Raw genomic sequence first — 23,764 nt, 5'->3', positions numbered from 1 at the left:
GCTTTGAATTTGTGTTGATTTGTTGTTGCTTTTGGGCTGAAGGTCTGATAACTAGTTTAACAGCACAAACACAAGCGCACAGTTATTTACTTAATATTCCTTTTTGTCCTCACAGCATCCGCAGTTATTCTCCAGTGTAAAAGCGCTAACTTTGACACATAAAACAGTGGCCTTATGAGATATTAAATGACATCTTGTTTTCTGTGCCCTCTCACGCCCTGCACAAGTAATTATCACCAAATTCACACTGTGCCCGCGGCTTTGAGTTTCAGGCTATAATTATATATTGTAAATTGGATGTGACTAGAAGGCCTTGCCACATTGTTGGACACTGTTAACAGGGGGGATATTACTCATTATATGTGATTGGATGTGAACAGCTGTGACTGGTTTTGCAGTAGACTTTGTGATGCAGAAGAGTCAACCTCAGCCTCACTGTTTGCCTTCATGTCTGCCCTGAGGCTGAATGAGCTTACTGGAGCAAACAAAACAATAAAAGTGACTTATAGGGTGGTTAAAGGTCCGCCTGTTCTTCTATATCTCAGTGTTGTTCCCTATGAACACAAGATAATAAAAACAGTGCAGCCAAAATGTAGAGATAAATAACCTTTTGTTAGGTAAGGCAGTTTGAGTGTTTATAGCTACGACTTGCGGTACAAGTCAGTTTAACACTTATACAAAAGTAAACCATTGATTTTTTAGGCATTTGTACTTTATGCTGCTTTCTCCTGATTTTACATTTCAAAGGCGAATTACTGCACCTTAAACTCCACTACATTTTTTTAACTGTTATACTGGCTACCTTACAAATTAAGGCTCTACATGAAGTTAAAAAAACAAAACAAATGATGATCATATATATTATGAAGCACTGTTATTGACTTAAACAACATTGCTACAGCAATAAAATGCTACATGCATGTAAACATGAATGCATCGCAATAATGATTATCTAAGAGCCTACATAGAATAACAGCTACATAGTTATTTTTCTGCATTGCGTATTTACACTTTTGGTAAATTCCGGTAAAAGTACTAGAATTATTACTATGTCCTGTTGTTCTAACACGAACAACTAATGAATACAGCTCACAGCTTTCATTTTTACCCACAAGGTTTACTGCTGAGTTTCTTGGTTAAGTTCATATCTTTGTTTTGACATGTGCAGTATAGCTCAACCCCGTCTTCTAGTGTATATGACCAAATATTTGTCGGAAATGCATTGTAGTATGAATGTAATCGCTGCCAAGATTAACGTTAATGAAACACTAAATTTATGTATGACGCTGGATTCACAGGAAGATGGTCAGGTTGGATGGTGGACAAACAAAATTCAGCACTAAATTCCATTTCTTCCTCAGTCTAGTCTCCTGTCTGTGGTTAGATTTTAGCAACAAAAACCCTTTGCTTTAAGTTTCGGTTTAAATTACAGTGTGTAGGATTTAGGCTGATATATAGTAGCAGAAATTGAATACAATTTTCACAAATAAAGCCAGTTTGCTTAGGTTTTAAAGGTTAAGTGCACAACGTATACAGAAAATGCATATAGAAAAATGTTATTTGTGACTGAAGTTACCGTATAAAAAGTTTTAAGTTCAACTGAAGAGGAAAATATTCGGCAGGTGTTCGGTCTGTTTCCACTTGAGTCGTTCACACTTGCTTGTATCCGAGTCGTTTGGCAGAAATGACGGCCGACTTTCTGCTCAGGCAGAGAATTGTGAGCTCAGCTGTGAAAGAGTTAGTGAACAGTGACTGAGGTGCTCTCCATCATGATGTGTCACAGCTACTCTGATGTATGTTTGGCCGAAATCAACAAATGGGATAATTCATCACATGCTGAATGTTGATTTAGGCGCCATAATGCTTCGATGCTGGTTCAGCAAACTCGACCGCATTGCATCAAATACGATCAAATGTTGATTAATAAGCTAAGCATCGGCTTGCATAAAGAGATGATTCATTATTAATGCCTTAAAACACGGAAGGACTTGTTTTACTTAGATTTCAGAATGGTTTTATATTGGTTGAAATCCTGTCCACCTGCACACCGTCAGTTTATCTTGATGCTTGGTAGAATATTTTGAGACGTCTCCCGATCAAGTCTTGATTTAAGAATTCATAAACGAGGCTGCAAAAGTAGAGGACAAACAAGCATACATTTTACATTCATGGTTCAAAGTGTGGAAATCTGAGGGAAACTCTGAAATGTGCTTTCAAAGACAAACACATAAATTTGGATTAAACTTTTTTTTTTTTTTTTTTTGAGGGACTATGCTACCAAATAACTCTTTTGGGTTCGGATTGCTGTTGCAATCTCATGATAGCCGACCCATATTTCCCCACTGCCGGGGTCTGATGTCTGGCAGAAAATTGAAGGCAGTCAGGTGTGGCAGCGTCGTAGCCACAGGACTGCGAGGCCTTTCATCTTTCACAAAATTTTCCAGGTTTAATGATGACATGAGAATCCTCTTCTCCTTTTGAGTGAAGTATGCTGAGGAGAGGGGAACAGAAATGCAGTGTTTACTCTCCAACAATGATTCCATTTTCAACAAGTGTTTTTAAAAAGGAACTGAAAAACACTTGATATGCTGATTGCTCTGGATGAACCTCTTGATTTGTTTAAAAGTGTGGATTTTAGAGTGTATTCCATATTCAAAGTTTAATCTCTAATGATTTGTGCCATCCAGTAATGCATTGGATATAAACTTTGAATATACTGTTTCTGTGTACTTTCCAAACAAAAGATGATCGTGACATCTGTGTGAAAAAAGTTAAAACACTACATTTTGTTATATCATAGAAACAATCTTTATCTGCTAACTTCATGACTGTTAAGCTGTTTTATTTGAAAAAAATAAAGTGCAAGCCAGCACATGACATGAATCAACAAAAAAACGGACTAAATATATGCTACCATTTCATATATTCTTTAAGAAGTTGTGAGGCAGATTATGTTGAAACAATAACACAGCACCATGGATCTGATATGCTAATTAGAGGTAAAATTAAAGATGCACCATTCAAAACATTAATATCATTAACAATGGATCAAATTACTGAGTAAATGTGTAGTGTGAAGGTGCTGTTCATAGTAACAAACTCACGGAGAACTTGAGGGACACTCAGAGAGCGCAGACACCGCCAAGGCCAAATGTCCCATCTGACAATGTCAAAGGTGCAAGGACATTCAAGTCACACTACTTCTCCCTGATTTGTAATCTGAGCTTCTCTGTTCTTTGTTTTTGGTAGATGGGCTGACTGTATGTGCATGATAGTACATGTTCTGCCACTGTAGTTTGGGAACATTGTCAGTTGCCAAAGCATAACACTTGCTTTCTGGTTACCCCCCTAAGGTCGACCCAGTCAGTGTGACCCAGCCCCCATTATTACTGTCGGCACTGTTGCCATTGTCAGCAATGTGTGTTGAGATGGCATTGTCACAGAAGTGCCTTATCCACCCTCTCGTTCAGCCCCCAGGTTGCCACAGTGAGTGTGAGTGAAGCCCCATTTGCACTGTTACCTCTGCTCAAATAAGTTTTTTAAGCCTCCATCTAGTGGCCATAAGCTGAATAGCGCTGGCTTAAGAGGTGAACAGCTCTCATGTCAGAGTATTGTAAGGCAAAGTCATTTTATTTATATAGCACACTTCAGCAACAAGGCTTTTCAAGGAGCTTTTACTGTAGAAACTGACAGGTTCCTTGTAGATTCAAGTGAATAGCTTTCTATTCTTTCGGTTGCTTTCTATTATTCATGTAAAATGCCTTTTGAAACCAAGTTTAACCAATCGAAACTATGCGACCGAACACTCTTTAATCTAAAAGAACGCTATTTCCCTGTTGACACCTTCACCTTGATTTCACGCCAGAAAAGAAATGAAGCACCTTCCATTTTACAAGAATTGCTCTCTCAGCACAGACTTTTCAAACAAAGTGCAGACTGTGGAGTTTTTGAAATCTATACAATCTCAGCACCTGGCAAAGTTATTGTTGAGTCGCTTCAATCGATCACAAACCCTGTTGAACTAATATTTGCGTTCTGCCTCCTGAGAACCTCAGGGCCTTAATGTGCAGCCAAATACATTTTATTTATCCCAGTGAGGAAGACACTGTCCTCCCCAAACCTATAAATCTGGAGGAGAACATTGGGAGAACAGTGCACGTAATCAGATTCATCTCTCATTGACCTTATGAGGACAACCATTAAGCCTTGGTTTCAAAGTGTGTAAAGATTAAGCACAGTTTGAACAAAAAGTGACCCTTTTGTTTATGACAGTGAGAGAAACAGCAGAGCAGTTTGGCTTTATACAATACACACAGATTGGTGACGGAGATATATTGTGACTGCTGTTATCCATCTTTACACCTACCTGTTTTTTCTCGTTATTCAAACAATCAAACAGGCCACGATGCTGTTTTCTTCTTTTGTTTTTGGGGACACAAATCTCTGATGGCTGCAAACAGTAGTTGGAACAACGGCAGATGGACTCGTAGCATGTTACTAATGGCTTTTTGCTGTGCTGTCAGCTGTGCTGTCAGCCACAGCAGAAAAGTAGGAGGAAAACAACAAGAGTTTGGTGTGGGGAATTCAGTTTCACCTCAGTCCTGCCCACCGGGGCTCAGGGGAATATTAGATTATGAGGCAGCCAGAGCCAACATCAAACCTGTTGAGCTGAAAGGTCACAAATACCCTGAGATAAGCATGGCAACTGTCCATTATACAGACTGAACCTTTTATTTTTTTATGTTTTGACCCCATCATAGCATCCTATTGATTTTAAAGTCCAATCTCACACGGCTGAGAGTGTAATATTGATTGGCGTTAAAAATATGACAACTTAAAGGAGCAGTGTACAGAATTCAGTGCCATCTATTGGTGAGGATGGCAAATTGCAACCAGCTGAAACTTCTCCATGTGCCATGTGTGAACTCCCCGTTAGGATTCCTTCAGTGCTCTGAGAGTTTTTACCGGAGGCTAAATTTTTAGTAGAGGTCTCTTCCTCTCCTAAACAAATGGACCAGGTGAGTAAAACCAGAAAAAAACACAAAAATAAAGTAGTTTCACATTACAAATCAGTGTTTTCCCCTTTGCTCTTTCTAGAACCAGCTACTGTAGAAACATGGCGGTGAAACATGGCGAACTCCATGGACGAGGACCAGCTCCCTATGCAGACATGACTCATTCTAAGGTAATGAAACCACAACGCGTCTTGTTTTCCGGTGATGATAAACTGAAGACTAGAACAGTGGTTCCCAACTGGTCCAAACACAAGGTCCAAATTTCTCTTTAGTCATCAGTATCAGGTCAACACATTATAAATTACCACAAAATTCAATTAAATATCACAAAATGTAGACACAATGAAATAAAATATATTGCAAAAATAAACAGAAACAGAACTTAACCATGAAAGCTCTGTGCCGGAAATTGACAGTACTTCAAAATAAAATGTTTTTTCCAAATGTGACACATTTACGAGTCACCTGCGGCCCATTCAGAGTGGAACCCTGACTTGCTCTTGCATCGTGACTCACCAGTTGGGAACCACTGCTCTAGAATAACTGCCTTGTGGTTGTATGCCTCTGGAAAAACAAACAAAGTTGCAGTTACAATTAACATCCATGTCTGTGAAAACATGGATCCTTCACACACTTTTTCAACCCGGCAGCACAGAAGATCAATACACTCAGCACAGTTTCAAGATAAGTGTCACCGATTTAGTATCCAACCCAACGTCTCGTACTCTGTTACAGAGTTATGACGTTGAGTGATGGCCAGAAAAGTGTTGTTTTTTTTTTTCAAACATTATGATGTCAAAGTGAAGTTGAAATCGGTTGATCTTTTGGATATGAAATGTCATCACTTTAACATTTTATTCTATGAGGCAGTAATGTGGAATTCTGTCATAATTAGTGTGTGAATTCTTTAGTTATGGCCAAAACATGTTTTGCAAGGTCACCCTTTAACACCAAATTCTGATAAGTTCCCCGTTGACTCCAAATAAATGTTTGCGACAAATTTGAAGTAATTCCCTCAAAGTGTTCCTGAGATATTGCATGCATGAGAATGCAACAGACGGGGTCACAGTGACCTTGACTTTTGGCCACCAAATTTGAATAATTTCATCGCTGTGTTTAAGTGGACATTTGTGCCAAATTTGAAGAGATTTCCCCAAGTCATGCTTGAGATATCGCATTCACAAGAATTGAATGGACATACGTATGACTGACATATGGACAACCTGAAGACACAAAGCCTCCCACATAAAAACGTGTTTATTATGTTATATTCCATTTCTGCTAATGTATCCTCCTAAATCTTACACACTGGACCTTTAAATTGGCCACACTGCGCAAATCCGCTGACAGATAATGAGCAGCTACAGAATGTAGTCACCAATCTGCTAGTTATTGTTTTAATCTTTCCGATTAAGCCACATAACTCCACAAACCGTGAAACCAAATGGCAGAGCTCACTGGCTTTGCATAAATGGAGATTATCTCTTTCAGCTGAAAAGTAAACTGATGAGTTGGGTTTAATTAACATGTGCCTGTTAATTTGACGATTGGTAATTCATCTACACTTAAAGAAACCACTTGATCTGGAGCTGTCAATGAAAGAATGATGGCTGTGTAATTAGCCGTTGGAGTGCATGGTCTCTGCCTCTGATTTTCAATTAGAAAATTAAACAGATTGCATATATGAATGTGCACGACCGTCAAAGAGCCACATATCGCATAACATCACCCCAAAACTTCACATAAGACTTCTTCATCTTTTATTTTTGCACAACAGCAGATAGATTAAGCAGAGGAAAGATGTGTACTGCGCTTGGCAAAATGTAAATCCAAAAACAAACAACAAAAACTAAACAAACAGAGAGGTAGTTTCTGGAAAAATAAATGCAAAATAAATGCATTTGTTCTTTAGCACTCAGTAGTTCATGGCCACTGTGAAAATAGTGTCATAAAAGTAACTAGCTTATAGTCTGGAGCGTCAGCCCTTCTCAGTGCCATCTCAAATCTTTAAGGTCCAGTCAGAGATCAGAACAAAGACTCTGTCGTGGTTTAGTCTGCTTGTGCTTTGCTGTTTTGTCAGCTGTGTTATGAATTACTATGATGACACTTTGGTGGCATGAATGCACTCTAAGCATCCAAGAACTTCAAGAACAGCTAATTTATTATTCCTTTACCTTAAATGCTTTGGAGCAGGGATACTCAACTTTGGGGGGAACTTTTGCAAAATGACAGGAGGCAGTACCCCTCATACAATCCTAAATTGCTAGGACTTAAGGATGTTTCATCGATTTTAGGATGTTTATAGGACATTTCTAGGGTTTTAGGATATTTCTAGATTGTTAGGACATTTCTAGGACTTCAGCACATTTATAGGATTTTAGGACATTTCCAGGATTTTAGGATGTCTCTAAGATTTTTGGACGTTTACAGAATTTTAGGACTCTTCTAGATGTTAGGACATTAGGGGCTTAGCTAGGACCTCTGTCAGGGGATGTGGGGGATCCTTCACTAGCAGTTTTTTTTGCTAAACAAGCTCCATTTTGATTCTGTTTTATGCACTCTAGTACCTTCTGTATACTAATAGTACGCAAACAGTTCCTAGTGTGAATCACTTTATTTTTATTTTGAATTAGAAAATGGTTGGGGGGGGGGGGCAGATTTGGCCCATGGACCGTAAGCTAAGTGTTGTTACTTTAGAGTCTGTTTTTACAGCGGAGACGCTCAAAAAAGCTGTAAAAGCTGACATGACTGACAACATCATGGCAAACAGACAAAATTAAAGGGATACTTTGCTGGTATTCAACACAGTCTGTGTCACAGACGTGTGGGGAGTGTGAAGATGAACTGTGTTAAGGCACCCCGGTGCTGGCAGTGCCGGAAACTCCACGCCCATGTGATGAGCAAAAATCCACAAAACGCGTCATTTCCTGCCACCAATTATGCGTTTTGCATCACCCAGCAGATTAAAGCTGGCAGACTGGCTGCGAGCTACAGTGGCTGGTTACACGGGGGGCGCCTTAACACTGTTCATTTGCACATGCACCCTACACCTCAGTGGCACAGACCTGGTTGAATATCGGCAAAATATCCCTTGATATTCAGCTAAATTTGATCCACAAAGTCAGCCGTTTCCTACCTGAGGGTCAGACTCCTCGAAGAAGTTGCAAGACAAATCTGAGGGAGTATTTATACTTAATGACTCTCTCTCCACTAATTCTTATTTCTGTATACTATATACATTTAGGCTTAACTGAAATAACTTGAGAAGAAAAAAAGTCACTGCGGCAAAACTGCTAATGACTCATTGACATAATGAACATGTGACGAGGGCTCAAAGATTCATATGGAGGGGAAACAAGTGTGTGTGCAGGATTATCATCCTGGGCTGAGTGGACAGCTCTGCCCTTGGAGCTCCAGACTTACTGTGCATGAACTGGTTTGTGCAAACTGAACTGAAACTTTTTCGCAAATATGCAGAACTAAAGCACAACACTGACATGAAAAGTGCTCTTAAGATATGTTCTACTTTAATAACCAAATCTTAAAGGAACACTTTGACATTTTGGGAAATACGCTTATTGCTGTCTCGCTGAGAGTCTGTTGGTACCACTTGCATGTCTGCACAGTAACTTTGTTGCTGGATCCAGCAGTTGACTAGCTTATTTTAACAAAAACTTACCGCTCTCTCTCTCAAACTAGAGGTTTCTGCCTGTTAAAAGTTTATCCTCGACACTGTGGCTAAGTGCTTGCTCATGGGGGAATTCTTTGGTGTATATTAAATTAAGGAGTTTGCTAGACCTGCTTTTTATGAAAATTAAGATAACTTTTGTTATAATTTTGGGTTATAAAAATCAAACTGAACTGAATTAAACAGGGAAACTATTAACCTGACTCTGTCCAAAATCTGTCTACCAAAACCTCTAACAGTGGTGCCCCCAGAAATCTCTCATACCAGATGGGGCCACTGAAATCTTGAGGTAGCACACCAAAACCAAAATATATTTATAACTGAATTTCAGGAATTCTATTATGCTGTTGAAGTTTATAGGTTAGTTAAAAACGATGTTAATATGAGAGTTAAGGAATCACATACTGATATACTTTGGTTTCTTTTCGTCCCTGCTGAGCAGCCCACACACCAACGCTTACCAGAAACATTCATCTCCCTGGTGATCTCCCTCCAGCCACATGCCACCTTACTTAGGGTTTTGTAATTAAATGAGAAGGTATCTTATAGAATAGATAGTAATAGCATTTCATTACAGTACTGAAGTATTTTTTTGGGAGTGTCTGTTCTTATCTTGAGTTTTTATATTTCTGTCAACTTTCACTTTTACGCCACTAAATAATATGTACTTTTACTCCACTACATTTACCCTAAGTAACCTAGTTACTAACCCCAAAATAGGGAAGGAAGAGAGGAAAGAAGGAATGGGAGGGGAGGAAAAACTGGATTTTGTCCTTTTAATCCTTTAAGTTCTAATAAAAACTTGTTTTTCTTAAAGTGTAATGTAGACCCCATTGTTATGGTGGTGTACCTGTTACAAAGACATAGACTACATGATTCTAAAAATTCTGGTCGCTTGCTTTTTTATTGGCAGTATTGCACTTTTACTTTTAATACTTAAGTACATTTAATATAATAAAACTACTTTTGATACTTAAGTACAGTAAATATCTGATTCTTTAAGGCTTTTACTCAAGTAATATTTTAATAGGTGACTAACTTCTATCAAAGTCATTTTATGGTAAAATATCTGTACTTTTACTTAAGTATGGCTTTCAGGTTTTTTATCCACCACTATTGACTGGTAAGCTTCAAATGTGCTAGAGGGCGGATTTTATTATCTTTGGAGATATTTCTGGCTGACGATTTCCCACTATTTCCAGTCTTTATGCTAAGCTAGGCTAACTAGTTACTTGCTCCAGTTACATCTTTGCCACACAGACATGATCGTGGTATTGATCTTTTCATCTAACTCACAGCTAGAAAGCAATTCAAACGTCAACTATTCAGTTAAAGCTCTTTAAAAAAGTGCCAAAATCAAATTTGAAAACCGTAAGTATCTCAGGTTTGTGCTTATGTATGTTGCATATTTCTAAATAAATAAGTTACCACACAAAGAAATCTGTGGCCAGGTAGCACAAAAACTATATAAAAATTGTACACATTGCACAGAAAGTGGGAGGAACTACATGGGGTTAAGTTGGGGCCCTTGAGCTCCATTTTGCCCCAGGGCCCCCAAGCAGACAAAGCCGGCCATGTGTGCATCATTTGTGGATGTATAAAGAGCTTGATCAATAATGATACACTCAAAAGCATTACAGCACACTTAACTAGAAAGAAAAGTACGGTGTTTCTCACTAATCAGACCAGGAGAGCCTGAAATAAAAACAAAAACACTATGTCGAAGCTTGTGGAGACACCCAGGAGGTGTTTGACAGTGTGCACTGCCATGACTGAATTACAACAGGACAACGAGACGTGACAGTGAGTAAGGAGTGACGGTAAGACATAAAACAGGCCTCTTATTTTCACTTTCCTTAAAGATTGTCACAAAGGTGCAGCAGTTCAGATCTAAAAGGACTTTCTCCATGACTTGCAGAGGATCTTCTGGAAGGCGCGCCTGAAGTCCCGGTTAAAGATGGTGTAGATGGCAGGGTTCAGGGAGCTGTTACAGTAGCCAATCCAGAAGAAGAATTTAAAGAGTGGGTCAGGGATCTTACAGGAGTCCCTGCACACACCGTACAGGCTGTAGCTGAAGAAAAAGGGGAACCAGCACACAACAAACACCCCCATGACCACAGCCAGAACGAAAGTAAACCTCTTTTCCCTGGCTTGATACACCTTTTTCCTGGCTAAGGAGCTCCGGCGACGTTTCCTCCTGGAGGCAAAGAGGTCCATGGATTTGTTACTGACTCTGGAGATGCGTGTGGACTGTTTGGAGATGGAGTTTTTCTTCCTGCTTTTGGCTCTCTTGGTGTCCTCCTGCTTTTGACCTTTGCCCTCTGATGAGGAGCTCTCCTCCATGTCGCCGTCTTCAGTCTGTGGCGCGATGGTGACGGTGCGTTGGCTGGGCGTAGGCGGGCACTGACAGTGACCGTTCTCTCTCTCGCCATGGAAAGGGGAGGTGGCTTTGCTCAGTCCATTCTCAGTGTGTGTGACACCATCTGGGTTTTGATCTTTTCCCGACATGCTTCTGGTTCTGGTTTTGGCCACTTGATATATTCTGATGTACACCAGCACCATGATCAAACAGGGGGCGAAGAAGGACGCGATGCTGGAGGAGAGGATGTACCAGGTGTCATCATTGAGCTCGCACTGAGGCTGAGAGCTGATCTCAGTGTTGCTGTCTATAGATATGAGCGGCGGGGATGAGATGAAAGCAGATATGAGCCAAACAATTAAGATGATGCACTTGACGCGTTTGGGAGTCCGCTTCAGATTGTACTCTACAGCCTGCGTAACGGACCAGTAGCGGTCCAGGCTTATTGCGCACAGATGGACAATAGACGAAGTGCAGAACAAAACATCCAAAGCCAGATAAATACCGCACCAAACTTTTCCAAAATACCAGTAGCCCATGAGTTCATTCGCCAGGGAGAACGGCATCACCAAAGTGGCGACCAGGATGTCCGCGGTGGCCAGAGACACCAGAAAAAGGTTCTGTGGGGCTTTCAGCGCCCTGCTCGTCAACACCGCGATAACCACCAGAATATTCCCAACAACCGTAAAGAGAATGAGAAAACTTACAAGTGCAGCAATGCTGGCTATCGCTGCTAAAGAATATCCACTGTCCAGACTCCAGGAGGAATTCAGATGGACCACCGTGAACGCGTCCATTCCGCTGGCGTTCAACGAATCCATCCGTGCGCTCTGTGTATATCCCGCAGCGGCTGGATCTTAACTCACACTCAGCCCCAATTTACAAATCTGACGACATGGATACGCGCTCATGAAAAGATTCCCAAATATCTTTGGGGGGTATTTGCAGCCTGTTGATCACGCACATCTTAAGACAAGTCACTTAAATCAAACATAATGCGCCCTCTCATAGTCTTGTCACGCGCTCCTGATTGTCAGGAGGTGAGAGTGGCGTCCAGCCGCAGCTCTCCTTCCTTCAGCATGGTGCGCTCTGGCTCCTAATGATGCCCCATGTGTTGTTCTCATAAAACTCACCCACTGCTGCCCCGCCCCCGCCACACAGCATTATTTTCATATTGTTGGAGCATGATGAAGACTGTATTTAATCCCCCAAAACCTCAATTTTCCAATCATGAATTGTTATTTCTGTGCTGTAACGCTAGACATTTCCGATTTTTATGACCCAAAATGAAAGTGAAATCAGTGTTTTTATTGTTTTTCTCCTTTGACAAGCCTCAGCTCCATGGAGGTCACAGTCCCTGCTCACACAATGAAGTCTTTTACACTCTATAAGCTACTTAACATTGTCTGTAGCCATAAAGCAATGAGGTTGTCAGGCTATTTGAGGTAAAACACAGCAATGTGCAGTTAAAAAAAACCTGTCAGACTTGTGCTGGATTTCAGTTTCGGAGTAATGTGTGTGTGTGTGTGTGTGTGTGTGTGTGTGTGTGTGTGTGTGTGTGTGTGTGTTTATAGCAGCAGTTTTGGAGCAGGAGAGACTAATAGAGACTGGATGGGGGAGAGTTGAGGGAAGCTGAAGATGTGAGAATTGATGGGATTTTGGAGTTAAGCCTGTCACTTTGGACTGGAAATTTATTTTAGCAGTCTGCCTCTTACACACATTCATGTCCACGGTTTTAGGCTTGTTTTTTAGTGCGCGCACACACACACACACAATGGTTTAGGCTGGACTCACACATCAGGCAGTCCAGTTGGAGCGCAGGTCAGTTTTTCTCTTATAAAACAAGTAATAAGAGAGGCTCTGATCATTGTTTCCACACTACTGTAGCTGGTCCTCACTCTGCACAACAATGTGCCACACACGCCTGTAATGGAAGTCAAGTAGCCATCTTTTTGTTTTCAAGAGCCACGACCAAAAAAGGTTGAGAACTTCACACCAATAGTACAAATTGCTACATTTCACATCTAATGTTTTGTAACTGAAATGTTCAAAATGGCATCTAACAAAACATATAAAACACAAGGTTAGGCAGCTAAAATTCGCACAGTAACCCATCTTCTAACTAGGCTTACAGTGCATGTGCGTGAAAGTGTATATTTGAATAAGCCTAAAACTGAGTGACTCTTGAATTGATGATCTTTCGTGATCCCCGCTAGTCTCAGTGAAAAGTGTTCGTCAGTCAGAGATATTTCATTTTTATTAAAGGTTATCCTTCAAGGCAGGGAATTTTAGAAGATACAATATTATAAACCTGATCCTTTAAAATCCGACAGAAATGCACATTTGGCTTTAGCCTTAGGTTCTAATGCAGCGAGAAATACAGTAAAAATATATATAAAGGTTTTCAAACAAAATAAAACTATTGTAATTATCATTTTAGGTAAATAATTCCAGCATTCATATCTACATGGTAACTATGTTGTTGACCATAATTTACACATATGATCAAAGAATCATAATTTCTCTAAACTAAAAGGAAAAAGAATGCATTTTGTGAGCATGAAAGCACGTCAACATGTTCTAATAAAACCCAAAATACAAGTATGAGCCTAACAATGAGAATAATATAGAACCTTTAATAACAAAATATTGATGTGGCTTTCTCATACATTGCTCATTTTTGCTGACACTTTTTAAAATGTATGAAGGTTGGCGGTTAGTCATAGTGAATAGTGTTTCTTTATGAAAGACACATGTTGATGTAAAAAAAGAAATTTGGACAATATTCATTTTGATAAAAAATCAATAAACTTGATAAGCCATTGCTGATCTTAGATGATTCTATAGGTTTAATGACAACATAAATCAGATATGAGAAGCTCTTGGTACAGCATGTATAAAGATGCACCAAAAACTTAAAGAAACAGAACAATGATTCACCCTTGTAAAGTTAATTTCACACATCATACAGCTGTGTGAGCCTCGTCACATACCTGCATGCAGACAATGACGGACTCTGAGGCCTCCTGAAGTACCTAAACCATGACAAAGGACGAATCGTACATTCATACATTTACTATTATACATGAACAGCAATCACAAACGACATTCAGATCATTTTTAATCACAAGAGTAAGATAGGATAAGGATTTTCTTTCATCTCGAGCAGGAACCTTCACACATTATACTTGGGTAATACTAATTAAGAGTACTTTATCCTTACTGGATACTTGTTCCATCTGAGCAATCAGCCCTAGTATTTAACTGTCCTCCAACTGTTTTCATCATTCTGAAACCATAACACAGCACATGTTGAGGATGACTAATCTTCATTCCTGCCACCTAAAAACAGGCAAAATCTGCTGTTACTATTTTTAAGTTACATAACAAAAAAAAAGTAATTTAGTGCAAACAGCGTTACTAATCTTGAAACCTTTTTTTTTTTCTAAGGTGGAGTAGAGTTCACAGTGAATGTCAAGCTTAGAAATCTGCTACGTTTAAATCCATCCTGCAGTAATCAGTACCAAACAAATGAAGCCTTCAAACTCTGCATTGACAATTAAGCCAACAAAAGAACAATTACATAAGATTTCTTTAGGGAAAAGCTAAGATTTGGTGATTTTGATAAAACATTTAGGGCTGGAACCCCAGAATTCAATCCCCTGTTCCACAACTGAACTTAACTTGTGCTATACAGTAAGTAGAGGCAGATACGTTTAATAATAATTTAGAAACAAGGTTAGTGTTTTCTTTAAGATATTGCACAGCTTTATTAAACAGTTATAGTTCAGTGTCTTCTTCAGCAGTACTTCAGTGTCTGTTGCAGAGGGAGGTGAGAGCATGACTCACAGTCTTACCTCATCCTGATAGCTTGTCCAGGGAGTTGAACCAGTGACCTTTCAGCTACAAGCGTGCTTCTGTCAGCTGGTCTCTTACAGCTCCCGCTAGCTTCCACCTTACTGCAGCCGCAGACCTGCAGGTCCACAAAGTCAGAGTTGCCAAATGAGAACAGAAAAGTTATAATTAATTCTCTTTAGTGCTACACTCATGTTGGGATGTGTATTCTTCAATTATTGATTGGACGCCCATCTCAATGTAATCTATGTTAATGTGATACAAAAAAACAAACAACACTTTTCTTTGCAAGAGCAGAGGAGGGTGATCAAGTTGTGGAGGTCTGCAGAGCTCAAGATGTGTTGAGTGTGCAGGAGGTGCAATGAGCCGTCACAGACGAGTCGTATTTGTTTAAAGAACTCAGTGATGGAAAATGATGCCTCTGCTCTCAGCCATAATTACTGCTCTGCTCTTGTTGGTCTTGACTGTCAGTGTATATCACCACAGTGTGAACAGTCTCCTTTGGTGCCTTTCATATTCATTTACAAGCTCTGTCCATTGTTTTTACAGATCTTAGGTGTGATTCTGTGTCCTGTTTGCTTCACCTGGTGTGGATTTTTGGTTGTTTAGACAGAAGATTCAGGTGTGAAAATGAGTGCAAGGCATGTTTTTTTCTGTATTTTTGTCTAAGATCAGACTGAATCATGATGCATTACTATAGTACATTCCTACTGCACGTGTTAAAAGAGTTGTGTAAAGCCTTTTGTCTCTTCAGAGGGAGCTGTATGAAATAAATGCATTATGTGCAACCTTGAGGTTTAACAAACATGTTGAATGCATTTCTTCAGATTTTTTCTTTTCCTTTTTTTAAAGTATTTTAAAGCCAGCCTTGTTCGCATCCAGGTTTGTGTACTTGCCTTCGCCTTTGCTGCCTTTATGAGTTCATTGCTGCGTTTCTTGGTACCGCTGCCTATAAATTAGTGGAATAGTGTGAAACCAAAGACAGGATATCGAGTCACCTGTGTGCACAAGTGCACACATGTGCATCCTTGTGAGTGTGCACAAGATGAAAAAAACGGGGACCCGCTAATAAGTAAGGGGGAAAAAGCTCTAACACTATTAGAGGTCAAAAATGCACCTGATGCAGATGTTATCAGCCCATTAAATGCTGTTTTCTGTGTTTTTTAGCCTAGATATTGGTTAGAGGTGGCCTTCTTTATCTACTATTGAGCTCAAAAGCCCAGTGAATGGTCGTTTGCATATTAGAGTTTCCCATGCATTAATATATTTCTGGCAGCCTGCCACAATTAACACATGTGCCACCATGTTTAGATTTTTTATTTTCAAATCTGGACCATCATTAGGAGCGCTGGCAGAGCACAAGATGCAGTAAAAGTGAAACTTAAATGTTGATTGTGCTGGGTCTAAAAGTTTGCTTTCACATGCTTATGAAGGAGCTGCTCCTCTTATCCAGTGATATGATCAGCAGTGATTTGATCGACGCATCAATTATCCACCCCATGGCTCAAACACCTCAAACTGCATACGCTGCATTCATGTACACACAAACATTTAGAGAGGGGACAAAGAATGATTCAAAGGACACACACACACACAAAAACCCAGCTCTTTATACTACGTCACCTGTCTTTATCCCTTTATTCCCTTCACAATCATTACAGCCTTGAGAGGCTGCTGAGGTCACCCTATTGTGCTGTGGCTACAAGAATGAAAATTCAAATGATGGATAATAATAGGTATGATATAGACATAATCATAGATAACAGATAAATAATAGATATATTAATTTTAACAGCCTTGTCAACTAAAATGACAGCTAACGAGTACGTCTAATGCAACCTCTGGGTGTGATTGGCACATTGAGATTATAGGTGGTCAGGGTTTGTACTAGTCATCACAGCGCAGTAGGGCGGGACAAGGCAAAGCACTGTCGTTTGATTGATACATTCTAGCATCTATAATTGGACACTTCTGACCACTGATGACGGCCATTTAATGGCCTGAAAACAGCTGAACAAGCTGAAAATCTCCACTCGATTTAGTTTCAGTAAGATTCCCTGTGGTCATTTGTTTGCAATCATTTCCGCTGTGTTGTTTATGTGTGAGTAGATGATTGAAGGTCTGTGACTGCAGTGCATATCTTAATAGTAAAAATAAGTTCAGGATTTGACCTGGAATATAGGAGATGCAGAGATCCCTATCACTCAATTGCCATTTCATCTTTACGGCAGAGTTTCTTCGTCACGACCGCCTTTATGGATGCATCAGCTTGCTGGATGCATAGCATGCAGAGTCGGACAGAGCAGAACTTGCTCCTTGTACAGAAGATAAGGTTTATAGTGTCAGCAGTGTTGAGTGCCGAGCAGCCAGACGAAGAGAGCTGAATGAACAAACGGTCTCTGCAGAGTGCTGCTGAGGAGTGAGTGGCGTATTGTTAATTGAGCACAAAAAGCACTTGTGAGGCATGACAAGGAACTGTGAGGGGGAGAGCTGTCTGACTGGAAGCTCAGCATGAACCCTTTTGTTGCCCAATCATTATGGGTGACAAGCCTTACAGTCCTCATTAGACATTTATTTGCAGGTAATAATGCAGAATTATTTATTTGATTTAACATATCAGGTGCCAGGAAAGTGGTTCATACAGTATTAATGCGTCTGAATGAAAAGAACATTTTTAGTTCATCTGGAGCGAGATGCATCCTTCCTCCATGCTTAATTAAAATTGGACAAGTGATTTTGGCAGTTCCTCCTTCAAGCCAAGTCATACCATTAATACAATTAAGTCTTTTGAAAATCAAATCACAGATTGTTAGTTTTGTGTCTGCGCTTTTCATATATGAGTCAAAAGTATTTTCTGTCAGTCACAGAGCTCAGCTGGATGTGTAAATTAAGGCCTTAAGTCTTCTCCAAAATTATGTAATAGCATCGCAGTACATGCATCAGTACACGCAGCTCTTATTAAGGATAACTTCATTAACAAAATGTGTTAATAATGATGAAAGTTCCTGCCACATGTTGTTGTTGTACAGCCAGTTCCAGTGAATGATATGATGTAATTAGTGCCGAAAATGGACAGCCCATTGATCTATCACATGAATAACTTCTTGAGTTGTTTGACTTTAATGGCACTATTTGTCAGTTGTTCCCTTTAGTCAGGAGAACAGTCCAACCCTGTCAGGATAATTATTTTCATGAGGGCAGTGTTAATTTTACAGAGGGTTTGTGGAGAATTCTCAGTATATTTCAAACAAGAAAGACTACAAGTTATTAACCTAGCCCAAAAGGTAATAAAAATATCACCTTTCAGAACTTGTGAAGGTCTGAGGTTGGGTAAACCAACAGACTGAACCAGCTCAGATGACTGTGAAAAAATGAGGAGAAACCATTGGACAGGAAGTTACAGTAGTGCAGTGGGAACAATTTGAAATTGTAGTGAGGTTAACATTATTGTCTCAATATGTTGAGGTTCAAAGTTCAGTTTTGACCTTAGAAAACAGCAGTGAACACAAAAACATCACCTCAGACTGAGGTCGGTTTATGCTTTATTTCTACTGTATGACTTGACTTGCCTTGACTCATTTTGTACTAGGAGTCGACTTTTTTCAGGGCTGGATACCAGTTATTAGTGGTTAATGAGGAATTGGAACTGATATGCATTTACTATCAAAATCAAATTCTTTCTTTCAATATTTCCAATTTGCTATATCATAAACTTCAACACAAAATGTAGTTTTAATGCCTTTTGCATTTAAATGTTTAAACAAAACTGAAATGTTTTCAAATTCCCAACAACTTCTTTTATAAAGTCAAGTTAAAATTTAAATGAAAAATGAATGAATAAAAATAGCTCCTTGAGGTTTTACAAAGCAAAAGATCCTCCCATGGTGACACTTTGTTTGAACTTTTTAATTAATTAATTTTCTCTGACCAATCAGTGGTCTACTGTTTGTAACTCCACTTAATATCAGCTCAGCTCACTTTGAACCTCAACTGAAATGATACCAAGATACCAAAATAACACGTCCTATCCACAGCTTTGGTCAGATGAAAAGTAGAGCCGGGGGTGGGTTTAAGGGTTTAAGTGACTACTTTTTTAAAGTTAGGGTTTTTTTTTTATCATCATGGTTACAGTAATGAATTCTTGGTCAAGGCCATGGAATAATTGCAGCCATGTTTTAAAAATTCTCTTGGAAACAGATGGCCTGCTGAGCTTATATAGTAGGTGGAAAATGGCCCTGCTAACCCACATCTACAATATGGCGATGACAACAACTGATAATGCCTATTTAATGAACTTATTGCATACCTTGGGAACGTCTTAAGCCTTATTAATGCCTCTTTAATACTTTGGACTTTGCAATATGCTACCTAAAAATACACTTGCTGATTAATAAATGTTATTAAATGTCTGGGGGCCACTGACTGACATTTAACACCTAAAAAAGGTTTATTAAAATCGAGTCAGTAATGGTTTTTCAATATTAGATAACATAATAAGCATAAATATGTATATAGGGTAAAACACAGATGACAGATTTGGAAGAAGGCTTTTACAGATATGGCATGACTTTCACTTCTCACCTGAAATCACTCTAATCTTGATGTATTCTCTGTCAGTATTCGAAGATGTTTTTGTCGATCATGATCTGTATTCACACGCAGCTATATTTATCATTGCAGTAAATGTTTATGAAATATGTCCCCAGGCTGACAAAATCCTCTTTGTCTGCCTCCTTCACTGCTGAAAATTTACTGGTTCAATTAGCTGTTGACCCCACACACAGTCATCGGTCACATTAAGTGCGCCACAACACTTTGTTGAATCTCAAGCAGCAGCATCTGATGTAGGAGGCCTCTCCGGTGCGGCTTTCACTGACACATAAATACTTAATATTGGGAATTCGTCTTGTTCTCATATGGTCAGAGCAAAGGTGAGATATGTGCTCTATCTAATATCATCAAACTGCAATTGTAAATGACGACAGACACAATGTGCAGGTCGTGTCGAGTCAGATTCATGTCAGTTTTAGGGGCAGCTGCTGCGACGACTGTCAGCACTTCCACATTTTGAAGGCAGGTCACTGAAAAGCATCTGTGTTAGACCTGGAGCCGCTCCAAAAGGTCCTTTAATACCGAACACAGCGCCAACAAACCAGAGTAGCATTACAGTGTGTTGTCAGGGCTGGAACAGACCAAAACCTCTCTGGCTGTGGATAGGAGACACTCTGTGTGCAACATCTGTTCCAGGATACAGTACACCTGTTTTTACATTGTAGCAGGGTCATTATAGTAAAGGAGGTCCATCGATAATGTTCATATTATCCCTCTAACATTTAAAAGTGTCGAATCTGGTATTCACACTTATTAGGTTTGGATAGAGGCTCTTTGATAGACAACACGATTGAATCATCCCGGAAATTATATCTCCTGAAAAATTTGGTTTCATATTCAAATTATTTTTCTCTAACAACCGACTAAATGGACAACTAAAACTTAAATTTAGAGAAAAAAAAAACAGCATTCCTATTTACTGTGAGTTTAACATTCAAAAACTGAATCACATTGATTGACAGTTGCTGGCAACATCATGGATGTCTAAAGAGAACTGAATACAGCGTTTGAGGCCAAGCCCTGTTGTTGCTCAGTGGCACGTAGAACAAAAAAAGTTTAACTTCAGGGTATAAAATTACCCAGATCTTCTGATCATGGGGCATGTAGAGCAAGCACACTTGCATTTCCTTTTACTCTGTTTCCCAACCATCTCTCTGGCTCTCTGAGACGGAGGACAATTGCTCTGGATTTGGCTATGAGTGAATTTTACAACTTTTTTTGTTTGTACTGGGAACTTTATTTTACCTTAAAAAAATCTGCTGATTGGCCATCAGAGGAAAATGTTTGCTGTGTCCATTCCTGCCATTTGGGCATTTCCTATGTAACATATCAACGGTTCTAAAGCGACATAGCATATGAACCGACTTTGTTGTCAGAAGGTTTGGGGTTGTAGATAGTGTTTCAACAAGCCAAGACGCCTGCCAAGCTGCAGACTCCTGTGTGGGACCAACAAACATGAAGTGTTTTTGGCAAGTCATTGCTGCATTTACAGCTGCTCCTTAGGCCCTGAACATCGGTGTTTTAAGCAATATGTTGGCAGGAATAGGTTAGGTGTTTTTTTGACTGAGACATTCCTGCATTTCCTGCTGGTTTAGTAGCGTAAAGAGTGGTTATTTCTTACTGAGACATCGATGGGTTTTCAGCAGAGATTGTGACCTGCAAACTGTTTTTTTTCCTAACCATGTAACTTAATCATGGGTGGCAGATGCACACAGTACGAACAATTTTCTGGCAATTGGGGGTTGGATTTACAGACATCTCTTTTACAATGCAGGTCTGTGGGGAACAGTAGGGAAATTGTATTTACATGGTTTGGCCACTATGTCGAATTGGCTTCAAAGTCCAGTACTATTCCCAGTTGCAACATAAGCAACTAACTGTAATCAGATTATAATTCAAATGCTGCCAAATCCTAGTTGATGCATGGAAGTACAGATATTTCCCAACTGAGCTTTGTCCACCTCAGACTAGTGAGGAGAGTGACAAAACCACAAACACAGAAATCTCTTAAAAATGTGGCATTAAGAAGCTGAATGAGAAAAAAATATTTGTTTGCAAAAGTGTCAGGATCTGAGGCATGGCCTGATGCCATTTAAATTGGTTCTTTGTTTCTCAAAAGTCAACTCAATGAGATGTATCCTTATGTAGATTCCATCTGTGACTGGCGCAGATTGCTCATCACTTTCTTTGCCAGTATGTTTTGGCACTGAAAATTAAGAAAAATAAACAGTTAAATTATACATTTGGAGGTTCTGTCAGATCATTTTGGAAAGCCAAACAACCATATCCTCTGATTTCAATATTCAACACCTCAGGCGTGAATAATTTCAGCCAGATCTATGATTATAACCTTTGTATCACCACCAGCAGGCCTACAATTCCTCATCAAATTCAGTATGGATATTTGTATGATCAAACACCACCAAACAAAGCCTTAAGAAATAAAGCATTGGGCCTAGACCAAGTTGGCAAAAACTTTACAAGCATAAGTTCTTCAAGAGACAAAAAAAAGAAAGAAAAAAAACTTCACACATATTTGAGTTCACTTAGTTCCTCCAGCAAAGACGTATTTCACAACGCCACAAAATCTCTGAGGAACAACAAGACTTACTTATTCATTTTAGCTGTCAAATACTATTCTAGAAGATCAACGAGCCACCTGCTCAGCAGCCAATAAAACTAATAAGTGACGGGTAATTTAATGCATCATTCAAGATGATTCAGCGTAACTTTGTACTTCGATGGGTGTTTAATAAAAGCAGTGTTGAGTATGAGTCCCTGATGATCCACAAATTATTTGGTGCTTGCTCTCATACGTGTTCCAAGGGGAGTTACATTCTTCTTAGCATTACCTCTCGTTGTTGTGCTGCTCAGGATATGAACCCTAGTTTGGGTGGTAAACTTCAGGCTCACTGCATGTCACATGGTTTTTGGTCATTTAATTCATTTCAAACTTTCCAGAATTTGCACCACTGAAGTACAATGCAAACCCATGCACGTCCTGCACCATTAATCATTTTCTGGACATTTTTTCACAGTCTAGTTAAGAGACATTAATCATTTTTTCATTAACTTTTTTTTCCTGATATTGTTTTTGTTGTTTGGCAGCTAATATTAGCAGGGGCGTAGCACCAAATTCAGGGCCTTACGCATAAGCAGTTTCTGTGGACCCCTGCTCCTCCAAGCTTGATCCATGTCTTTTATTTACAAAGCTAATTTAGGTTAAAATGTATCTAAATTAATGTAGAATCTTGTTGCTTGGGAATACTGCGCTCTGGGTCATCTTGCAGGCAAACAACAGTACTTTACACTGAATGCAAACAGCCACTATAAGTGTGCTGCTGAAGGGGTGCTGCAGCTTTTTGGATGAGCTCTGTGTGAGTAAGAAAGTACACAGGGAAGATTTAGAAGCGCCTGCAGACAAATGGAGGGTTTGGAAAATGTAGTGCAGCAGGTGTTACTTTGCTTTGATCAATAATAATGGAGAGATCTTGTAAGGGAACGGGATTGCCCAGGGAAGAAGAGCAGCTCTTCACTTGGTGAAGTGCACAAACCACAGCGGAAATGTTGCAGAGCATTGCAGCAAAATATTGTGCAACTGTAATGTCAGGGCCGAAAAGATCACTCAAATAATTTATGCACATTTTCAAGGTATTTCAGCTGGCTCTCTGCCTCATTAAAATCTGTCATAAAGCAGCTGCAGACTTTTTCTGCCATTTGTTCTAATTTATAGAATGAAGATGTAAAAAAGCTCCTGATTTTCCATCTGGCAGAGCTCCATGACTGAATAAGATGAGCAGCTCCCTCCTCATTAGTTGTGTAATCTTTCACTCGGTGACGTCCGACACTGCCTATCAGCGGCCCTTAACTGCAGCGTTGTGACTCTAAAACAACGTCAATCACGGAGTCTCGTAAGATTGATAACTTGTCAGATACTCATCAATCATGCGCTCAGGGTTGATGCGAGACATTGATATCTTGAGTTGATTTTATTTCTCACACAAACAAAGCTATTTTCCCCTCAGCAAATGCTAAACAACACTTTTAAAATAAAAAAAAAATGCAACATTGCAAAACATATATTTTGTTTGGTAGCAAACCTTCACATTTGAGAATCCTTGTGAACACTTTGACCTTTCTTAGCTTGAAATGATAATTCAAATGATTAATCAATGATGAGATGAATAATTTAATAAACTTTCTGTCAGTCCACTGATTGATTGAGTGATTGGTCAG

At 39.5% G+C, this 23,764-nt stretch overlaps 1 protein-coding gene across 1 annotated transcript; it reads right to left on the bottom strand.

The window, feature by feature from the left end:
* Positions 1–10,593: 10,593 nt before the first annotated feature.
* LOC121962330 (alpha-2 adrenergic receptor) lies at positions 10,594–11,883 on the bottom strand. Its single transcript, XM_042512571.1, has one exon. The coding sequence runs from the start codon at positions 11,881–11,883 to the stop codon at positions 10,594–10,596; it is 1,290 nt and encodes a 429-aa protein (XP_042368505.1).
* Between the last annotated feature and the right edge of the window lie 11,881 nt (positions 11,884–23,764).

Source organism: Plectropomus leopardus, chromosome 23, assembly GCF_008729295.1.
Source record: "Plectropomus leopardus isolate mb chromosome 23, YSFRI_Pleo_2.0, whole genome shotgun sequence".
NCBI classification, from domain to species: Eukaryota; Metazoa; Chordata; class Actinopteri; order Perciformes; family Serranidae; genus Plectropomus; species Plectropomus leopardus.
Note: the sequence above shows the minus strand (reverse complement) of the source record. Positions and strands in the feature narration are given on the sequence as shown.